General features: G+C 33.8%; 1 protein-coding gene across 1 annotated transcript in view; it reads right to left on the minus strand.

Moving 5' to 3' along the window:
• Nucleotides 1-19,017, minus strand: part of LOC145330620 (calmodulin-like protein 4) — a 63,721-nt gene extending 44,704 nt beyond the window's left edge. The window contains exons 1-4 of the mRNA XM_080175282.1: nucleotides 18,911-19,017; nucleotides 10,074-10,135; nucleotides 6,793-6,837; nucleotides 2,822-2,926 (exon numbers count right to left, since the gene is read on the minus strand). Of these exons, the coding sequence (XP_080031408.1) occupies nucleotides 2,822-2,926; nucleotides 6,793-6,837; nucleotides 10,074-10,135; nucleotides 18,911-18,913 (215 nt within the window). The 5' untranslated portion in view covers nucleotides 18,914-19,017. The remainder of the gene's footprint in view (nucleotides 1-2,821; nucleotides 2,927-6,792; nucleotides 6,838-10,073; nucleotides 10,136-18,910) is intronic.
• Between the last annotated feature and the right edge of the window lie 953 nt (nucleotides 19,018-19,970).

Raw genomic sequence — 19,970 nt, forward strand, 5'->3', positions numbered from 1 at the left:
TAGTTTATTGTTTTTTTTTTCAATTTATTCTGTTTAGCTCAGTGTTTGCTTCATCGTGCATATTTTTTTTAACAATTGTAAATTCTACTTATTCTTATCATTATGATTAATAGAAACATTTAACATTTAAAAAATTGTCCTAAATCAAATTGTTAAATATTTTGTTATAGTCAAAAATGCTGTAAATTAGACTTCCGAGAAAGCACCATCGTGTAGAATATAGCGATCCCTCCCTCCCCTAAAATAAATTCGCTCTCTGCCCCCTTCAAAACCGTTTGACGATTCATTAGTTGTCATTGAAGCCTATTTTTATCAACGACAATGGCTGTAATAAATTTTAGTATAGACACAAGATAAGCTAAATTATTCCAGTCTATTCGAAGTCAGAGAGGTAGGGATTTTGATTTGAAGAAAAAAAACTACAATTTTCTTCACTATTGAAAAATATGAAAATTTATTCACTATAGAGGACATGTTTATCTTTATTGGCTACGCCCCTAGAGGCCTGTAGGGGCACTTGCGGGAGGGGGAAGAAGTCGTACACCTAACTTTTAGCTGTAGTTTTAAAAGAAAAAGTTAAAAAAAAATAATAATAAGAGGGGTGGGGCAATTTTTTATAGGGGCGATTTCTCTTAAGAGGGTGGACCTACTCACTCCCAGAATAGTTACAAACCTTTCAAGGACATAAGAAAACCAACCTGTAAAGGAGTTTTGTTAGTCCGGGCCTCTGGCCCCTCTTTGCTAACATAACTGGTATTAACATTTTATGTTTCTTTTTATTATCCGTCTATAGTAGGATGCGATAAATAAATATTTGTGCTTTATTGTGTAGATAATATTTCTTAATATTAAAATAGATAAATGGGAGCATATTTACTTGTTCTCATCCCCTTTATCCATGATCATTTCTAACAAAGAAATTAAACCAAGACGGTTTAAATTGTTGGCAGAAAGATAAGAAATTAATGGAACTTTCACGAGATTTGGATAAAAAACAAGGATGACAACATCCATAAGTAGCGAAGCACAAAATTTTGTGGATGGGACTGACCGTCATGGTTGTTTTCTTCAAACGACGTGAAATTTAATTTTGATATCTTTAACTGAAAAAATTTTGAAAATCGGACTAAAAACACCAAAGATATGTTGGAAAATGTAAAAAATATAAAAATAGCCAGAAACCTACAAAAAGGCAGTCTGACCGTCATTATTGTTTTCTCCAAACGACGGAAAATTTAATTTTGATATTTTTAACTGAAAAAATTTAGAAAATCGGACTAAAACACCAAAGATATGGGGGAAAATGTAAAAAATATAAAATAGCCAAAAACCTGCAAAAAGGCAGTCTGACTGTCATAGTTGTTTTCTTCAAACGATGTGAAATTTGATTTTGATATGTATAACTGAAAAAATTTTGAAAATCGGATCATAAACACCAAAGATATGGGAGAAAATGTAAAAAATATAAAAATAGCCAAAAACCTGCAAAAAGGCAGTCTGACCGTCATTATTGTTTTCTCCAAACGACGGAAAATTTAATTTTGATTTCTTTAACTGAAAAAATTTTGAAAATCGGACCATAAACACCAAAGATATGGGGGAAAATGTGCAAAATTAAAAAATAGCCTAAAACCTGCTAAAAAGCCGTCCGACCGCCATTGATGTTTTATAGTTAATTGTGCTCCTTAATGATGGGAATGTTGTCAAAAAATTTCAGAATCCTATCTTTTATAGGAGCTGAGTAAATCCCATTTCCCCCATAGCGTTACGGACTGACGGACGGACTGACGGACGGACTGACGGACTGACGGACGGACGGACATAGTGAATTATAGAGTAGCTTCGCTACTAAAAAGATTCCAAAGCTTTTGTTAATGTGTCTCAAGATATATTTCACATCATGGATTGTGGATAAAACTACATTTTATATTTCTATTTAATTGAGGCTTTCTACTTCTGGTCAAAATAGATGGCATTTTAAAATAAATTCAAATAAGTGGTAAAGGATTTTTCTCGTTTGTTTAGTTATCACTTTAGGTCAAGTTAGATTTTATTTAGTACAGGGTAACCACGCAGATAATAGCCATAGAAAAAAAAATGAATCACTTTATTTCAATGTTTTTTTAAAATAATTGTGTAAAGAGGTTTTCCGTTCACTGTATTCACTTTATGGGAAAACATCCAAAAATAGTTCGTACGTTCATATAAATAAAAATAATATAACTATGTAAATTACAACCAATTTGATCACATTGCCAATTTTTAAAACTTATTATAAATAAACAGCCGCCATCTTGGTTTAGAAGTTATAGAGTTGCTAAAATTTCGAAAAACGAAAAAAGCTATCCGTCTCAGATGTACGGACGGACGGACCGACCCTAATTATAGAAAAGCTTCGCTTTTAAAAATATGATTAAAGTATAACAAGTAGTACATTTGAACGTTGTCGCATCTGGGAGGTTTTGAGCTCGAATCTTGGCCCAGCTTTCGTCACACCCAAAGACATAGAAAATAATAGATTTAGAAGTTACAGTACCGAAAATGCCTTGGCCGTAAATCATTACCGTTTAGAAAAAAGGTAGTGCAATAAAAGGGTTGGTTATCTGCACTGTTTGAAATATTATCTAATGTCCCCAGAAGTATAAAAAAAAGGTTACATTTGTTTCAATATTTGGAATATTCCTATGATTCCTGTTTCCACTAAAATAATGACCAAGTACTTTCTTACAAGGATAATAAATGTTTTATAGATTTATTATATTTGTACTAGTGGCTGTATTTGGACATGATAGTTCTTGTTAGAATAGAACTTTCTGTTTACCTGTGTGTGTGCATAATTTCCAGGAAGTCGGAGAATGCTATCCTGCCAGATTTGGCCGCCATGTAGCTGGACACCTCAGGTATGCTGGGTGACATGCCGAGCGACCTGAAAAAGTTTGTAGATTTTCCAAAAAAAATTACAGATAGCCCAAAGAGATTTAGTAAAAACTTGGCAATATAATCGACCTCAAGTAAAAAAAATAACCAAGGGTTATAACAGTCATAAGTAGCAAAAAAAATCACAGATGGACAAACATACATATATTATAAACGCTCTTTATAGCATTACCGACACACCAGCGGACCAAGTTTGTTGAATACTATATGCTTCTAAATGGCAACCAAGAAAATCATATTTCCCCCGTAGCATTACGGACTAAAGAACAGACGAATGGACAGACAGACAATGAAAATCATAGAGTAGCTATGTGAAATATTTGGATAGTTGGGAATAAAATTAGTTACTCTCTCTTTTGAGAAAATTAGATTTGAAAATTTCAAGTTCAATTTTCATCCCCTAGGAGTTATGACAAGAAAAGCAAAGATTATTTATTTAAAATTTGAATAAGTTTGCTTTTAGAAAGTTCTTCATAAAACAACTCCTGAAGGGAGTTAATTAATGGCCATTTGTATCAGTTGCTTTGATAAGGTCATGAAATTCAGCGTTAAATAAATCATATATAGAGAGGTTTTATGAAAGACTTCATAAAAGCAAAGTTGTTCAAAATTATAATTAATAATCTTCGCTTTTCTTGTCATGATTATGCAGTAACTCATAGGGGATGAAAATTGAACTTAAAATTTTCAAATCTAATTTTTTTTTTAAACCCTCGTAAGAATATTTCAGGATTTGATCTTGATATAAATGTCTAAAACTTTAGTTTTCTTCTTATAGGGAAGACATTTTTAGTTCTCCATTTACACTTCAAGAAAGATGCGTGTATATAGTTGGGTAAAGTTTGCATTCGTATGAAAAGTTTTAGTTCCAAAGAAATTTTAATGGTTGTGTTGATTTCTTATACTAACAAGAACAATTACTTTCACGAGTTGTGGAGACATTAATAGTTACTTTCTGGTTTTTTTAAGTTATCTACAATACTTAAGATCTCGGTAACCACTGAACCGATCGGATTCTACTCTTCAGGGAATATACCTACTGGTCCTGTGATGGTTTTAGGCTATTTTTTTGGAGGGTGGGACACCCCCCCCCCAAAAAAAAAATCCCCCCCATTTTTTTTTGTAGGAGATATCCTTGGTCCTTTTTTTGTGGAAGATTTCCTTGGTCCTTCTTATTATTTTTTTTTACGAATTTTACCTTAACTTTTTTTCTTGGTGCAAAGCCCCTAGAGGCTAGGCGCGAAGCCGCTAGTGTACGTTATAACATAATCTCCCTAATAAATGTAGTATATCTAGATCTCTAATCATGAAATTGGTCCAATATGAACACAGTGTAAAGCAATTCAGCTATATTATTAGTTAGAACTTGTGCACATTTTTTTCTGTATAAAGCTTGTAAGGTTTTTAAATCACCTTTCCAGTGAATCCGCTTTATAAATTTTATAAAAATGCATTCATTATTTTTTTAGAAACAAGGATGACAACATCCAAATGGGAAGCAACAAACTAACACATTAACACTTGAATAGTGTCAGAACTATTAGAATCAGAATCAAAGTCGAACGAAACAAAATTGTAAGTATATCTGCTGAAAAACTGCTTAAATACAGGATATTGTTTACGGACATACTTACATTTTTAGGACTTGATTATAGAGATGTACAATGTACTTTGTTGTCCTAGGAATCAGTATTCCAAAAATCAGACCAATCTGATAATTTTATCTCATAAAAATCATGCAAAGTTTGAAATCGATAGGACAATTTTAACATGCCTAAATTAACGAAAAGAGCTATCTGTTACGGACGAACGGACGTACGGACCGACGCTAATTATAGAAAAGCTTTGCTTTTAAAAAGTGAAGGTTAACGATAAGGAATTAAAAATGTTTTTACTAAAAACACCTACTTTAATAAGATATCAAGAATAAATATTTCTCGCATCTTATATATTTCTCGTATTCATTCGAAACCAAATAATATCCGGTGATTAGACCCAGTTCTCATTCATACGAAAAAATTATGAATAGCATCTTATTATATTCAGTTTTCTGCGAATATAAAACTGGTTTTAATCTTATAATTGTACATTTTATATCCGCGGAAAGCTGTTTATAATACGATGCGAGAAATAACTATTAACATATTAAACAGGTTAGCTCTGTTTCATGATGCTTTGCATAGTCTGTAATTGATCGTCTTAGCCCATCTAAACCCAAATAATCTGGATTTCCTTTTTTGTTCATCTTAAACTTTGTTGTCTGCTAGGGTTTGGGTTGATTATTTTTAGTAAGCTTCATCTACTAAAAGTCTAGCTTTTTAACGTCATTTTATGCTAGTAAACAATACAGTCTCAAAAAAAGAAAAGTTACATTGTTTCCAGTACCCAAAGTTTCCAGTACCCAAAGTTTCCAGTACCCAAAGTTTCCAGTACCCAAAATTTCCAGTACCCAAAGTTGTCCAAGATATCAAAAAATGAATTTAATATCCATTGTCCCATTTGTCTATTCTTGGTTTTACCCCATGATGTAACGGTCCTACGACAAACGCAGGAGTCCCAAACGTCGGAGTAGACAAACGTCGGAGTGGACACTTAATCTAACCTAACATATTTAAGACCATCTTATAGGTTTTTTAAATGCCTAACCCCTGCGGGGCTTATTTGTTCATTCATATCTTAACATAACCTAATCTGTATAGAAATACTTAATAAAATTAATATTTTAACACTCCTGCGTTTGTCCACTCCGACGTTTGGGACTCCTGCGTTTGTCCTGGAACCGTTTATGTCACAGAATGAAAGGGCATAGGCAGATAAACAATTAAGCAGCCAAATGTAAACTCACAACATTTTTACACCTTGATTGGAGGGAATATTAATTCATCTTCAATTGTTGTACCCCTGTATCTTCATGAGTAAATATAAATCAAGGATTAAAAGGGTCCTCTAGAGTTTAAAACTCGTTTTACTATTCATTCGCTCAAAAAATTTGGGGGTTATATTGAACCATGGTTAGGTTTTACAATTAAACAGTGTCCAAACTTTTCAACCAAATATTTTAATCTCATAAATATAGCATACATTGTTCCTTAAGATCCCTGAAATAAATGCATCTTAAATTTCCTCAAATCCCTAAAAGTTTGATAGAGCCCGTGAAAACTTTAGTGTACCATCATAATTTTAAATGTAGCAAAAATTGCGTAGAATTATTACAAGTAACACGATGTTTATCTGTATGTAGCTTAAGATCTCGCTAACTGTTATCTTTTACTTTGAAGCTTCTTTTGGGTCTATAACTTTTTTTAGGAGATTGTACCCCCACCTTCCCAAGATAATTCACCCCTGAAAACAATCTCCAACTCAATTTTGTACATACATGTTTTTATTTAAAGTAAAATTGAAAGTGAAGTGTATTCTCCCTCCCCTTTCTCGCTTCAAGTGTTTAACATATAGTTAAAATAATAATTTCGACCTAACTATAAGTCCTTAGCATTTTTGCTTTTCACATAATGTGCAGTCGTGCCTTCAGCTGAAGGGCATCGCGGCTGTGTGGCACAAGGTTCAGAGAAGAAACTGCTCGAAAATAGGCTTTATTCCCGGATATAATTGCACACTAAAAAAACTTTTCTTTTCCTATTTTTAAATTTGCAATTAACGAAACAATTCGATTAATTGGGAAAAAAAGGGGGAAAAGGAATTGTAATTAATGATAAATGAAGGGGGTGTAGACGGATGTGAAGAACCAGGGGATGCATTCACTCCATTAATCTTAATTTATAAAATAAAAAGAACAGTGCCTCCTAATGTGCATGAAAGTAAGAATATTGAAAAGAAAACCCTCAAAAAAAGATATACCTCATAATTGTTGTAAGCTGATCAACGCTATGAATACTGCCAGATCTAAACAAAAAATATTTTTAATAATCTTTAAAGGAACGGTTTTTCAGCTAGATACGATGCTAAAATACTACGCCTTGTTTGGAAAGATAAACATTGAAATTTGTTCCAGAAATCTTGAAAATCTGATGAGAAACAGTTATGATAGGAAAACAAAATGAAAAAAAGGATGACAATATCCATAAGTAACAAGATGTTCAGTTCTCATAACAATGAAAAAAAAAAGAGAGAATATGCAAAAACTCAAAAAAAATCACGAAATCTTATAAAAGCATGACAGACAAACAGACTTACAAAACAATGTATAGATTAGATGCGCATGTGTCAAATGAATATTTACTGAAAGTTAAGCTGTCTATCTTTTAATAGCAGCCGAGAAATTCACATTTCTCCCAAAGCGTTACGGACTAACTGACTGACATACATATAAAGGTAATAAAAGAGTAGCTTCGCAACTAACATAAGACGGAGAAAACTCCTTGAAGACCACTTTTTTGAAGTACAATTTTTTTTCTAAATTGGTGGAAAAGTTTAAACAAAGGCTGGAAAAAATATTGTTGTCAAGTATAAATTACTAGCGGTTTCGCCCCTGGCCTCTAAGGGCTTTGCCCCAAGAGGTAATATAAAAAAAAAATAAGTACTTCTGGTGGTCCAACCACTGATTTTAAATTAACTATACCTAAAAAATTGGAAGGGGAAGATTTTTTATTTTTGGGGGGGTTGGGGGTGTCCCACCCTCCAAGAAAATAGCCTAAAACCATCACAGGACCAGAAGGTGTATTTCCTTAAAAGTAGAATTCGATCGGTTCACTGATCTTAAGAACGGACAGACAGGCAGACGGACAGTCAACAGACGGTCGAACAGACATCATTCTACGGTTCCACGACAAACGTAAGAGTCCCAAACGTCAGAGTGGAAAAACATCAGAGTGGACAAACGCAAGAGTCCCAAACGTCAGAGTGGGACAAACGTCAGAGTGGGACAAACGTCAGAGTGGACAAACGCAGGATTTTTGGGACAAACGTCAGAGTGGACATTTTATAAGTAAAACGTATGAGTCTCGATTTTATAATCATTACCATATAAAAAAAAACATTTATATTTTTACTTTTTTTCATATTTATTTAACAACTGTGTTAGAACGAAAATTTTACACCCTTTCAAATATATCACATATATATTATAAAGTTTAAATATTGGCATACCCAAATTTTTAACAAACATAATTTTTGTGCAGTGGAATATTACTCATTAATAACGTCATGGTTGTAGTATCCCACAATTGTTTGCATAAATATGACAGGGCTGACATCCTCGTCATATTTCTCTACTATGCTTGCCAGCTCCTTCCTTCGCATATTTGTGTAGGTGTTTCTTGCACTGCTTTTGGTTGTCTCGTTATTTTGAGGTCCTAGTAGCGCGTCCCTGAGCTTTAAATTGGCTGTTGCTTCTTCTGCTTGCAAACGAGCTACTACAGTCCAAGTACCTGAATTTGCAGGCAATGCTGATGATAAACCATAGTTATATCCTTCAGCAGAATTTGTAGTAAGAAACTCATCATTGATGACAGCATCATGCTTGTTCCATAAAGTATGTGGGAATCTTGGTTGGTTTCTTATTCCGGTCCTCCCATTTATGGCTCCAACGAAATTCTTGTCAAAGTACTCAATAAATTCATCAACTTCGTCTTTTTCTTCTGGCCAAGCTGGTTCAAGTTCTTTAATCTTCTTCTCTACAACAGTATCACGAATCTAAATAAATATAAATTTGAGAAAAAAAATTAAATGTAAATTTAAAACTATCTTATTGGTTATGCCTAACATTGTTTTGCGCCCCCCCCCCCCCCCCAAACATAACAATGACTCTGGACAAGCACAATATTTTCTTTATAATTAGGTTAGGTTAGGTTATAGGCTAGGGGGCCGAGCGCCCGCGGCTAGGCAGGCTAGGGGGCCGAGCGCTGCGGCTAGGTAGGCCAGGGTGCTGAGTGCTGCAGCCAGAGTCATTTTCTTTATGATTAGGTTAGGTTAGGTTATAGGCTAGGGGGCCGAGCGCCCGCGGCTAGGCAGGCTAGGGGGCCGAGCGCTGCGGCTAGGTAGGCCAGGGTGCTGAGTGCTGCAGCCAGAGTCATTTTCTTTATGATTAGGTTAGGTTAGGTTATAGGCTAGGGGGCCGAGCGCCCGCGGCTAGGCAGGCTAGGGGGCCGAGCGCTGCGGCTAGGCAGGCTAGGGTGCTGCAGCCAGAGTAATAGTTTTGTCAGGAGGTTGGGGGGGGGGAGGGCTAGGGTGGTATTAAAATTTTTGTTTTTTTTCTTTTGTTCAAATAAATTGAGGTCAATATATTGAAATTAATTGTTTACACCTAAATTACTTTGTTTATAAATTCAATACTGTATAACTTTACCTTAGGAATATCATCTATTGGCACCAGAGAAAGAGCCCATATGTACCGGATTAGTATCTGAAACTCCTTACAATTTTGATACAGAGAGCCAAGACCAAGCTCATTGACACAGTGAGCCCTAAGTGCACGTTTGAAATGAGTGTCCACGTCTGATTGTTACCAAAGACAAAACACGAATAAGATGTCATTCAAAATTGGAAGATTTTTATAAAATATTTGAAAGATTTTTTGCAAAAAATTAGAAGATTTTTTGTCATATAATTAAAATAGCATAGACTCTGATGTTTTACTTAAGCAATGTCCACTCTGACGTTTGTCCACTCCGACGTTTGTCCCACTCTGACGTTTGTCCACTCTGACGTTTGGGACTCTTGCGTTTGTCCACTCTGACGTTTGGGACTCTTACGTTTGGGGTAGGACCCATTCTACTTTGTATTATTCTATTATGTTAAACTCAAAAAGAAAATTTTAAAATGTATTGTTCAGTTTCCTTCATAAAAATATCCTAATTAACCTAGTTATTCTTAAAGATCCTGTGGATAAATATAAATATCTAACAATCACCTGGCGTCCTCAGGAATTTTATTAGGGGGTTAAGAAGCACAAAATGGAAAATTTTTACACTTCCCTAAAAATTTTAAAACCCCTCTAGATTTTGGTGAAATAAGGTAGTTTGAGCCTTAAAGGGGTGTACGATGAGTATTTAGAACAACCACACTAGTACCGTACTATAATTGGTAAGGCCTATATTCCCCTTTTTACCTCCTAATATTTTCAGTAGGGGAAAGGAAAAGGGGGCAAAAAAACTTTTTCGCACACTGTAGATTTGACTCACCTTGCATAGAGATAGAAACATTCTCTGTATTCATCAATATCTTCTTCCCTGAAGTAGCGAGCCTAAAATAAAATATATTTATTATTACCTGGATCTTACACCAGATTATCATGTAAAAAAGTTAAACCTTGTAAATAACGATCCAACATCTTAACACACCCCCCCCCCCCCCCTTTCCATTACTGAATGAACGAACTAACCAATAAGCAATTTCCATGTTAGCAACCTAAATTGACGATAAATTTCACAATATCCACATCCAGCTATATTCTATGTCCATTAAAATAAAATTAATCTCTATTATCCAGAGATTGCTGGGATAGATCAATGAACATTAAAAAAATTGATCTGATTTTTTTGTTAACAAATCGAAAAGATTTTTAAAAAACCTGACTACTAAAAAAGCGTAAAAACAAAAAAAATATAAAAATAAAAAGAATTATATATATCTAAAGTAAGCAACACATAAATCATAAAAGTTAATAAAAGTTTAGCCCCTCTCCTCTTTTAAGGAAAAACAGACAAAATTTTGTAAACAAGGACGATTGTTCCAATTGGTAGTGCAGAAAATATGTCTTGGTACTTTCATAGTGTGTTCCTTGCGGGATCGAACCCCCACCTAAAGCTTACTAGAAATATGAGCAGAAGACGAATTTTGTAGTTTGAAATCATATTATCTAAGCAATGAAGCGCGGCATAGCCATATGCACGTTTTCTTATTCGTTGAAACATTTTTAATATTTTGTATTAATTTTGTTATTATCTTTTTAGATCCCACCGTTTCATAGTGTAAATACACTATTTGTAACTGCATCAGTGCCTTATTCATTGGAAGTAGTGAGGATGATTGTGCTTCATGCACTTAAGATCTCGTAGACGGCCACGTAGGCCTAAGTACCGAGATATTTGGCCCAAAGTACCGAAACAAAATACAATATTTTAGAGCACCACAGATATAAATGATGAAGAATTAATCTTTCCACCAATTGTTATGTGGAAAGATCGGTTTAAGTAGATCCCAAGGGGATATTAGACTGAAAACAAGGATCACCACATCCATAAAAGCGAAGCACTGAAACGGTAGAGCAAACGGACATTGACACTTGTATAGTGTCAGAACTGAATAATCAGAATATAAAAGTATCGAAAGAGTCGAAGCAAAACTGTAAGTAAATTTGTTGAAAAACTGCTTGATACAGGATAATGTTTAAGGACATACTTACATTTTTCGGACTTGATTATAGAGTTGCTTCGCTTATACTATTGTTCTTTGTTGTCCCAGGAATTAATAGACCAAAAATCAGATCAAACGGATAATTAGATCACATAAAAATTTGTTGTTAAAAAAGTAGAAAAATTAACATGTCTAAAATGGACGTACGGACATTCTGGTAATGATTATAGAGTTGCTACGCTTTCTACCTAACTACTACAGGAATCACCATGCAAAGTTTGAAATCGATAGGACAATTCTAACATGCATAAATTAACGAATAAAAGCTATCTATCTCGGACGGACGGACGGACGGACGGACGTACGGACGGACGTACGGACCGACCCTAATTATAGAAAAGCTTCGCTTTTAATAAAACTGTTAGTTGGTATCCTATATTTTACAAACACAGTCTATCGTTCGTATCGTTTCTTTAAAACTTTCTCGTATTCATTCGAATCCGGTGGATAGGAATCCATACGAAAAAACTATGTCATAGCAGCGAATTATATCCAGCTTTCTACGAATATAAAAATGTACAATCAAAAGATTAAAGCCAGTTCTTTTAGCCGGTGCCTTCGGCACCTCGGGACTAAAAAAACTAGTTTTAATCTTATATTTGTACATTCTATATCCGCGAAAAGCCGTTTATAATACGATGCGAGAAATAACTATTATCAAATCTTAATTGGTTGGTTCACACTAACTGTGACCTTACCAAACTGTTAAACCAATCAATTTCAATTCTTGTTTCTCATATTTGTTTTTAAACAAGGATGACAATATCCATAAAAGCGAAGCACTGAAACGGTAGGACAAACGGACATTAACACCTGTATAGTATCTGAACTGAATAATCAGAATTTAAAAGTATAAGAGTCGAAGCAAAATTGTAAGTAAATATGTTGAAAAACTGCTTGAAGCAGGATAATATTTATGGACATACTTACATTTTTGGACTTGATTATAGAGTTGCTTCGCTTATAATATTGTTCTTTGTTGTCCCAGGAATCAATATACCAAAAATCAGATCAAACGGATAATTAGAACACTTGAAAATTTGTTGTTAAAAAAGTAGAAAAATCAACATGTTTAAAATGGACGTACGGACATTCTGGTAATGATTATAGAGTTGCTACGCTTTCTAAATCGTACCCAACTACTACAGGAATCATCATGCAAAGTTTGAAATCGATAGGACAATTCTAACATGCCTAAATTAACGAATAAAAGCTATCTATCTCGGACGGACGTACGGACGGACGGACGTACGGACGGACCGACCCTAATTATAGAAAAGCTTCGCTTTTAATAATTTGAATTATCTTCTCTGTGAAAATATGTGGCCTTATGCCATATGTAAATCTGCAGCTAATAATATTTTCTTAAAAGGAAGATTATGGCGAATTGTAATCAAATATTTCTTTTAGCATTTTCAATAATCTTTTTAGGAATGTTAGCATTGACTAATCGAATTTAACTTGTTATAAGCAAAGTATCTCTATAATCAAGTCTTATAATGTAAGTATATATTTCAAAAAGTAAAAAAAACCCAGAATACTTTCATAAAAAAACATTCAGCTCCTAACTAAATTCGTTTTACAAGAGACGTATCTTACATACGGCTGACAGACGGACAGACTGAAAATTACAAAGTATCTTTACTTCTAAAAAAAACAATAAATAAACAGGAATGTTTTCAGTAAACCCCAAACGGATAAAAAAAATTTACATTTTGCCATAAATAAATTTTGATGACTTATTCAATATTTATGCAAATATTTCACGGATACGGTTATATAATTAAATGTCGTAGAGTAGCTGTAATTCAAAATAATAATAAATATCATTATTGAAGCGCAACCAAAAATTTTGGCATTACCTTTAAACCAAAATCGAGGGGGGTTTGACTTCGAACGCCATTTTACCCCCACCCTCTTTCAAAAAACTACCTTAATTTCAATTAAAGTAATCGGATCATGGAAAGAAAACGAAGTATAGAGTTTCGTCGTATTTTCACAGTAGCTTTTCTTCTATTTGCAGCCCCTGCGAGGCCAAATTTTAAACCTGCTCAGTGCTGGGGCAATCATTAACATTTACTTAACCTAAAGTAACCTATAAAAAGCTACTGTGAAAATAAGTCGAAACCCACTACTTTGTTTTCTTTCCATGATCCAAGTAATCTACAATTCTTTTCCAGAAATATTACCAGAGACAAAATTTCACACACAAGATTTATAATTTATCTTGTATTGACCTATCCCTATCCCTAGTCTAAGCATAGAAATTTTCCTAAAATAGAATACCTTACAGGTGTTCCAACGTTTATTCCAATAAAAAATATATCCAATATTTCAGTTAAATAAGAATAGTAAATTAAGGCTAAATTGATGAACAGTGGGCCAAAGTAAGTTATGAGTATGTGTTCATTAAGAGATATAAGTTTTCCGGAATTTTAATGTAGGGAGTAGATTTGAAATCTGCATAAATTTTTAAGGATTTTTTATAAAATTCGTTTTTTGTATAATTCTTTATCTAAAAGCGGAAATACATTTTAAGTTAATTAATTTTGACCAATAGGATAGTTGGATTTTAAACTACCTGCGCTCTAATTGGTTGAATGATGTACGACATCCAATCAGAGCGCAGATTTTTTAAATCCAACAATCACGGATGCCAAAATTAATTAACTTAATTTGCATTTCCGCTTTTAGATAAAGAATTATACAAAAAATGAATTTTATAAAAAATCCTTAAAATTTGATGTAGATTTCAAATCTACTCCCTACATTAAAATTCCGGAAAACTTATATCTCTTAGTGTTCATTGATCAGTATCATTAATGAATCTTCAACTAAAAATTAGTTTTTTTCTCATTCTAAGTTCAATAAAATCAGAGAAATAACTGGGACTTGGGAGGGAGGGGATTTAGCTGTTTATTACACTGGTCCGCAAGTTTTTTTTATTGGCGTTTTCTAAATCATTAGCTTACCAATTTTGGAGACTTTTATTGAATTTTGAAAGGTTGGTTCATTAAGTTCAGTGTCCAAATGTTTTTGTTCAGTTGGGAGAAATACTAAATAATGGCTGTTTGAAAGAAACACCCCAAAAATATATATCATAGCTAAAATAAAGACAAATTGTAGTTTTATTCATATTTTACTATCGAGTATAATAACACAAAGATATATTTTATTATTTTGAAAGAGGCTGTGGCCCTAGTTGCCTTCAGGCGCACTTAAGTGAAGGGGAGGGGGGAAGTCGAAATTCAACTTTGCTTTTAGTTCAAATTAAAAAGGTAAAAAATATGGTGGCTATTTTTTCTTGAGGGCATTTCTATTGGGAGAGTGAAAATAGATAGCATACCCCAAATAAATATAAACCTTCCTAATCCTGGGCCCACGGCAAATTGGAACCATTTCGGATAAAAATTTACCTAACTGTTAACAGATATCCTGTTTCTTAAGGATTAAAGATTCCACTATATTTTTAAAAATATAAATATGGGGGAGGGGGGGGGGGTAATTTTATGGAATATAAACGAGGGATAGGACATTGGTTACAATAAATCAATATACTATTCAATAATAAATAATAATAGATTTACTACTTATTAGATCTTTTCATGAAAATACCCTTTCTCGAATTTCATTCTTCTGCTAACCTAAAAAGTTACTTTAAGGGCCTAGAAATACATGTACAAAATTTCAGCTCTTTATCTCTACTGGCGACCTAGCGCCAGGCATGTAAAATATCAACAGATAACGGTAGCACGGCGGTTTTAATAATATATCAGTAATGTGCAGGTTTTAAGCTCTTCTGCATATTTCAATTTAAACACATAAGGCCAAAGATATTATATCCAAAAAATCTTTTGTCAAAGTCTACTCTACACCTAGCGCCAGTCAGTTTTCTAAAATCATGCATTTTATACCTGTGAAAAATGAAATCGCCAGCGCTAGGTGTAGAGTAGGCCTTATGTGTTTAAGTTGAAATATGCAGAACACCTAAATTCACCTTCCAAGCCATTCTCTAAGCATTTTAAATTTTTTTATGAAATAACAGGATTTCAAAACTGCCTTTTGAAAAGGCCTAAAAAATATCTTTTTTTGTCCCTTTTTTCACTGTTTATAGTTACAACTTATTAAGATATAATTCTCAGTTAAAATAAAATTGGCACTTCCAGCACCAAAACCGGCAAAAACAGGCAGTTAAACTTCTGTACCCCTACTTAACCCCCTAACAGACCCCCCCTCTATCTCGGCTCCTGTTACAGATAGAGACGTAAAACTTTTTTCCGGTGGTTCATGTAATTAGAGAAAATTACTTTTTCTAGTCATAGCAGTCAGACCGCTCCTTATCCGCTTTTTTTCGGCCAGCCACTAAATATTAAAACTGCTGTAGAGCAGCCAATTTTAAAGATAAGAAAACCAAATTTTATGACGAACTATTATTTTTTATAACAAAAAAATACCTTTTCTGACCATCGCTGTAAAACGAAAAATAACGGAAACCGCCAATTTAGGCGGTAAAACGGCAGTTGGCGGCGCTAAATAATATTTTTATCTGTTTATAGTTACAGCTTATTAAGATATTATTCTCAGTTAAAAAAAAATTGGCGCTTCAAGCACCAAAACCGGCAAAAACAGGCAGTTAAACTTCTGTACCCCTACTTAACCCCCTAACAGATTCCCCCTCTATCTCGGCTCCTGTTACAGATAGAGACGTAAAACTTTCTGGTGGTTCATGTGTATTTTTAGAGAAAATTACTTTTTCTAGTCATAGCAGTCAGACCGCTCCTTATCCGCTTTTTAGCGGCCAGCCACTAAATATTTAAACAGCTGTAGAGCGGCCAATTTTAAAGCTAAGAAAACCAAATTTTATGACGAACTATTATTTTTTATAACAAAAAAAAATACCTTTTCTGACCATCGCCAAAAAACGACAAATAACGGAAACCGCCAAAATTGGCGGTGAAACGGCGATTGGCGGCGCTAAATAATATTTTTATCTGTTTATAGTTACAACTTTTTAAGATATTTTTCTCAGTTAAAAAAAAATTGGCGCCTCCAGCACCGAAACCGGCAAAAACAGGCAGTTAAACTTCTGTACCCCTACTTAACCCCCTAACAGACCTCCCTCTATCTCGGCTCTGTTACAGATAGAGAAGTATAACTTTTTTCTGTTGGTTCATGTGTATTTTTAGAGAAAATTACTTTTTCTAGTCATAGCTGGTCAGACTGCTCCTTATCCGCTTTTTAGCAACCAGCCGCTAAATATCAAAAAAGCTGTAGAGCGGCCAATTTTAAAGCTAGGAAAACCAAATTTTATGACAAGCTATTATTTTTCATAACAAAAAAAATACTTTTTCTGACCATCACCAAAAATTGACAAATAACGGAAACCGCCAATTTCGGCGGTAAAATAATTGGCGGCGCTAAGAGAAGCTACCCTGTTATGGGGAACCATATCAGTTCAGCAGTTAGTGAGATCCTTCAGTACAAACAGAGAGACATAAAAACAGACATCCTGTTATCCCCCCTAAATGAAAATATCCTCCCCCCCCCCCCCGCCTAATAAACACATTGGACGCCCTTGAAGGGGAGAATGGTAATATTACTACAATTATTTTTTACACTATATCAATATTAAATATTTTACAAAAGTTTTTATAAAGACAACCATAGGTCCTTCACTTATTGTATCCACCTTTCTACAAAAATCAGAAGACATTTCTAAAGTCATTTTATGCATACTAGCACATAAGAATCAACGGCAACTTCGTTTTCTTTCCATGATCCAGAATCTTTCTATCAACAGCTAAATTTTTAAAATACATCTTGCATTTGAAAAGGAAAATAAGAAAGATAATATGTAATAGGATGGAAAAGATCATCTTGATGTTTTTAATAATTAGATTTGTATATTTTGATTTTGTTTTTAACCCTCTGTAGACAAATTGATAATATTTCTAAATGTTAATTTTTTTAATTATCTGCGTCAGGCATCTGCTTAAAATAATCTATTACATTAGTTTCAACAATTAACTGTGTTGCCCCTTTCCAGACCTTAATCAGCCAATTTTTGTATGAAGTCTTTTATTGTGATCATAAACAGATAAAAATATTAATAAGCGCCACCAACCGCCGTTTTACCGCCAAAATTGGCGGATTCCATTATTTGTCATTTTTTTCAGCGATGGTCAGAAAAGGTATTTTTTTTGTTATAAAAAAAAATGGTTCGTCGTAAAATTTGATTTTCTTAGCTTTAAAATTGGCTGCTCTACAGAAGTTTTAATATTTAGCGGCTGGCCGCTAAAAAGCGGATAAAAAGTTTATACCTTATTCCTGAGTTTAACTGCCTGTTTTTGCCGGGTTTGGTGCTGGAAGCGCCAATTTTTTTAACTGAGAATAATATCTTAATAAGCTGTAACTATAAACAGATAAAAATATAATTTAGCGCAGTTTTACAGCAGTTTTAATATTTAGCAGCTGGCCGAAAAAAAGCGGATAAGGAGAGGTCTGACTGCTATGACTAGAAAAAGTAATTTTCTCTAATTACATGAACCACCAGAAAAAAGTTTTACGTCTCTATCTGTAACAGGAGCCGAGATAGAGGGGGGTCTGTTAGGGGGTTAAATAGGGGTACAGAAGTTTAACTGCCTGTTTTTGCTGGTTTTGGTGCTGGAAGCGCCAATTTTTTTTTAACTGAGAATAATATCTTAATAAGTTGTAACTATAAACAGTGAAAAAAGGGACAAAAAAAGATATTTTTTAGGCCTTTTCAAAAGGCAGTTTTGAAATCCCGTTATTTCATAAAAAAATTAAAATGCTTAGAGAATGGCTTGGAAGGTGAATTTAGGTGTTCTGCATATTTCAACTTAAACACATAAGGCCTAAGATATGATATCCCAAAAATCTTTTGTCAAAGTCTACTCTACACCTAGCGCTGGCGATTTCATTTTTCACAGGTATAAAATGCATGATTTTAGAAAACTGACTGGAGCTAGGTCTAGAGTAGACTTTGACAAAAGATTTTTTGAATATATAATCTCTGTGGCCTTATGTGTTTAAATTGAAATATGCAGAAGAGCTTAAAACCTGCACATTACTGAGATATTATTAAAACCGCCGTGCTACCGTTATCTGTAGATATTTTACATGCCTGGCGCTAGGTCGCCAGTAGAGATAAAGAGCTGAAATTTGTATTTCTAGGCCATTAAAGTAACTTTTTAGGTTAGCAGAAGAATGAAATTCGAGAAAGGGTATTTTCATGAAAAGATCTACTACTTATATAGCTCAAAACTACTAATGGGAAAGTTTATACATTGTCACGCTCTACAATCCAAATTAAGGATTCCAAACAAACCTTAATAACCCATGCAAACGAATGAAAGAACGAGTTTCAACTTTATAGGACAATATCAGTTTCAGGGAGAAAATTAAACTCAAATTGGAGGTTGCGTCCCCCTCACGCATGTCCTTCTTTAAAATTATTTTTCTATAGGATAAAAGTTGAAATCATTTTTCCAGAAAATTAACTTTAGAATTTTTATTAACAAATATCTATTTATTATTTTTTAATAATTTTTTTAACATATAACTTGATTTATTAAAATCTCACCATTTCAAAGTATTAGTATAACTTATACTTTCGTTGTAACAATTAGAAATTTAAAATACTACTGTTTGATGTTTAGATTACTAATACTAGTGGTCGCTAGACACGAGTTGCCAAATTTTTAACAATAAAAATGCCAAAAGTATAAATTCAAACCCAGCCAAATTTCTGATAAACTAACCATTTCGTATACATGATAGAAAATTAAGTACTCCTCTGTTCAAAACTAGCGGATACGCCACTTTAAATTTTTTTTTAAAAAGAAAAAGTAAAAAAAAACATTTTTTGGGGGGGGGGGAGGGAGGGGGGGGGATTTATTTTTTGATTAAGCATTGAAGAAAATCTATGACTTTCATGTTTTCATAGCAATTTCAACAGAAAGGCACGAGGTCTTTAATGTCAGGGATCTTACAGGATATGACAATGGATGATAAATTGACGTACACTTCAAATTATGAGAAACAAAATTACCCCTTCTGTAAATTAGAATTATTGGTTTAAAATCAGACTTTGCTAGTTTAAAAATTACTAGCGGCTTCGCCCCTAGCCTCTAGGGGCTTTGCCCCAAGAGGTTTTATCAAACCAATTTTTCGTATTTTAGATTTAAAATAAAAAAAAATTATTTTTTTTTGGGGGGGGGAAGATTTTTTTTTGGGGGGGGGGTAGTCGATCCCACTATTTTAATTTTAGTTTTAAAAAGAAATTTTTTTTTTTGGGGGGGTATTTTTCATTTTTGGGGGAGTTAGGGGTGTCCCACCCCCCAAGAAAATAGTTATGAACCTTCCCGGGAACTATGAGAAGCTACCCTGTAAAGGAGAACCCGATCGGTTCAGCGGTTAGCGAGATCCTTCGCTACAAACAAACAGACAAACACACAAACACACAAACACATAAACACACAAACACACAAACAAACAGACAGACATTCTACTTTGTATTATAGATTATAAATCACCCAAAAGTTACATTAATGCTTATTTTTAAGTTTTTAGGCCAACAAATGGGGGAAAGTGGTTATAAAACTTTGGGGAATATTAAACTGTATAATGACTTTCCCCTCCTA

This window comes from Acartia tonsa, chromosome 10 (assembly GCF_053477335.1).
Source record: "Acartia tonsa isolate MP-2025a chromosome 10, ASM5347733v1, whole genome shotgun sequence".
NCBI classification, from domain to species: domain Eukaryota; kingdom Metazoa; phylum Arthropoda; class Copepoda; order Calanoida; family Acartiidae; genus Acartia; species Acartia tonsa.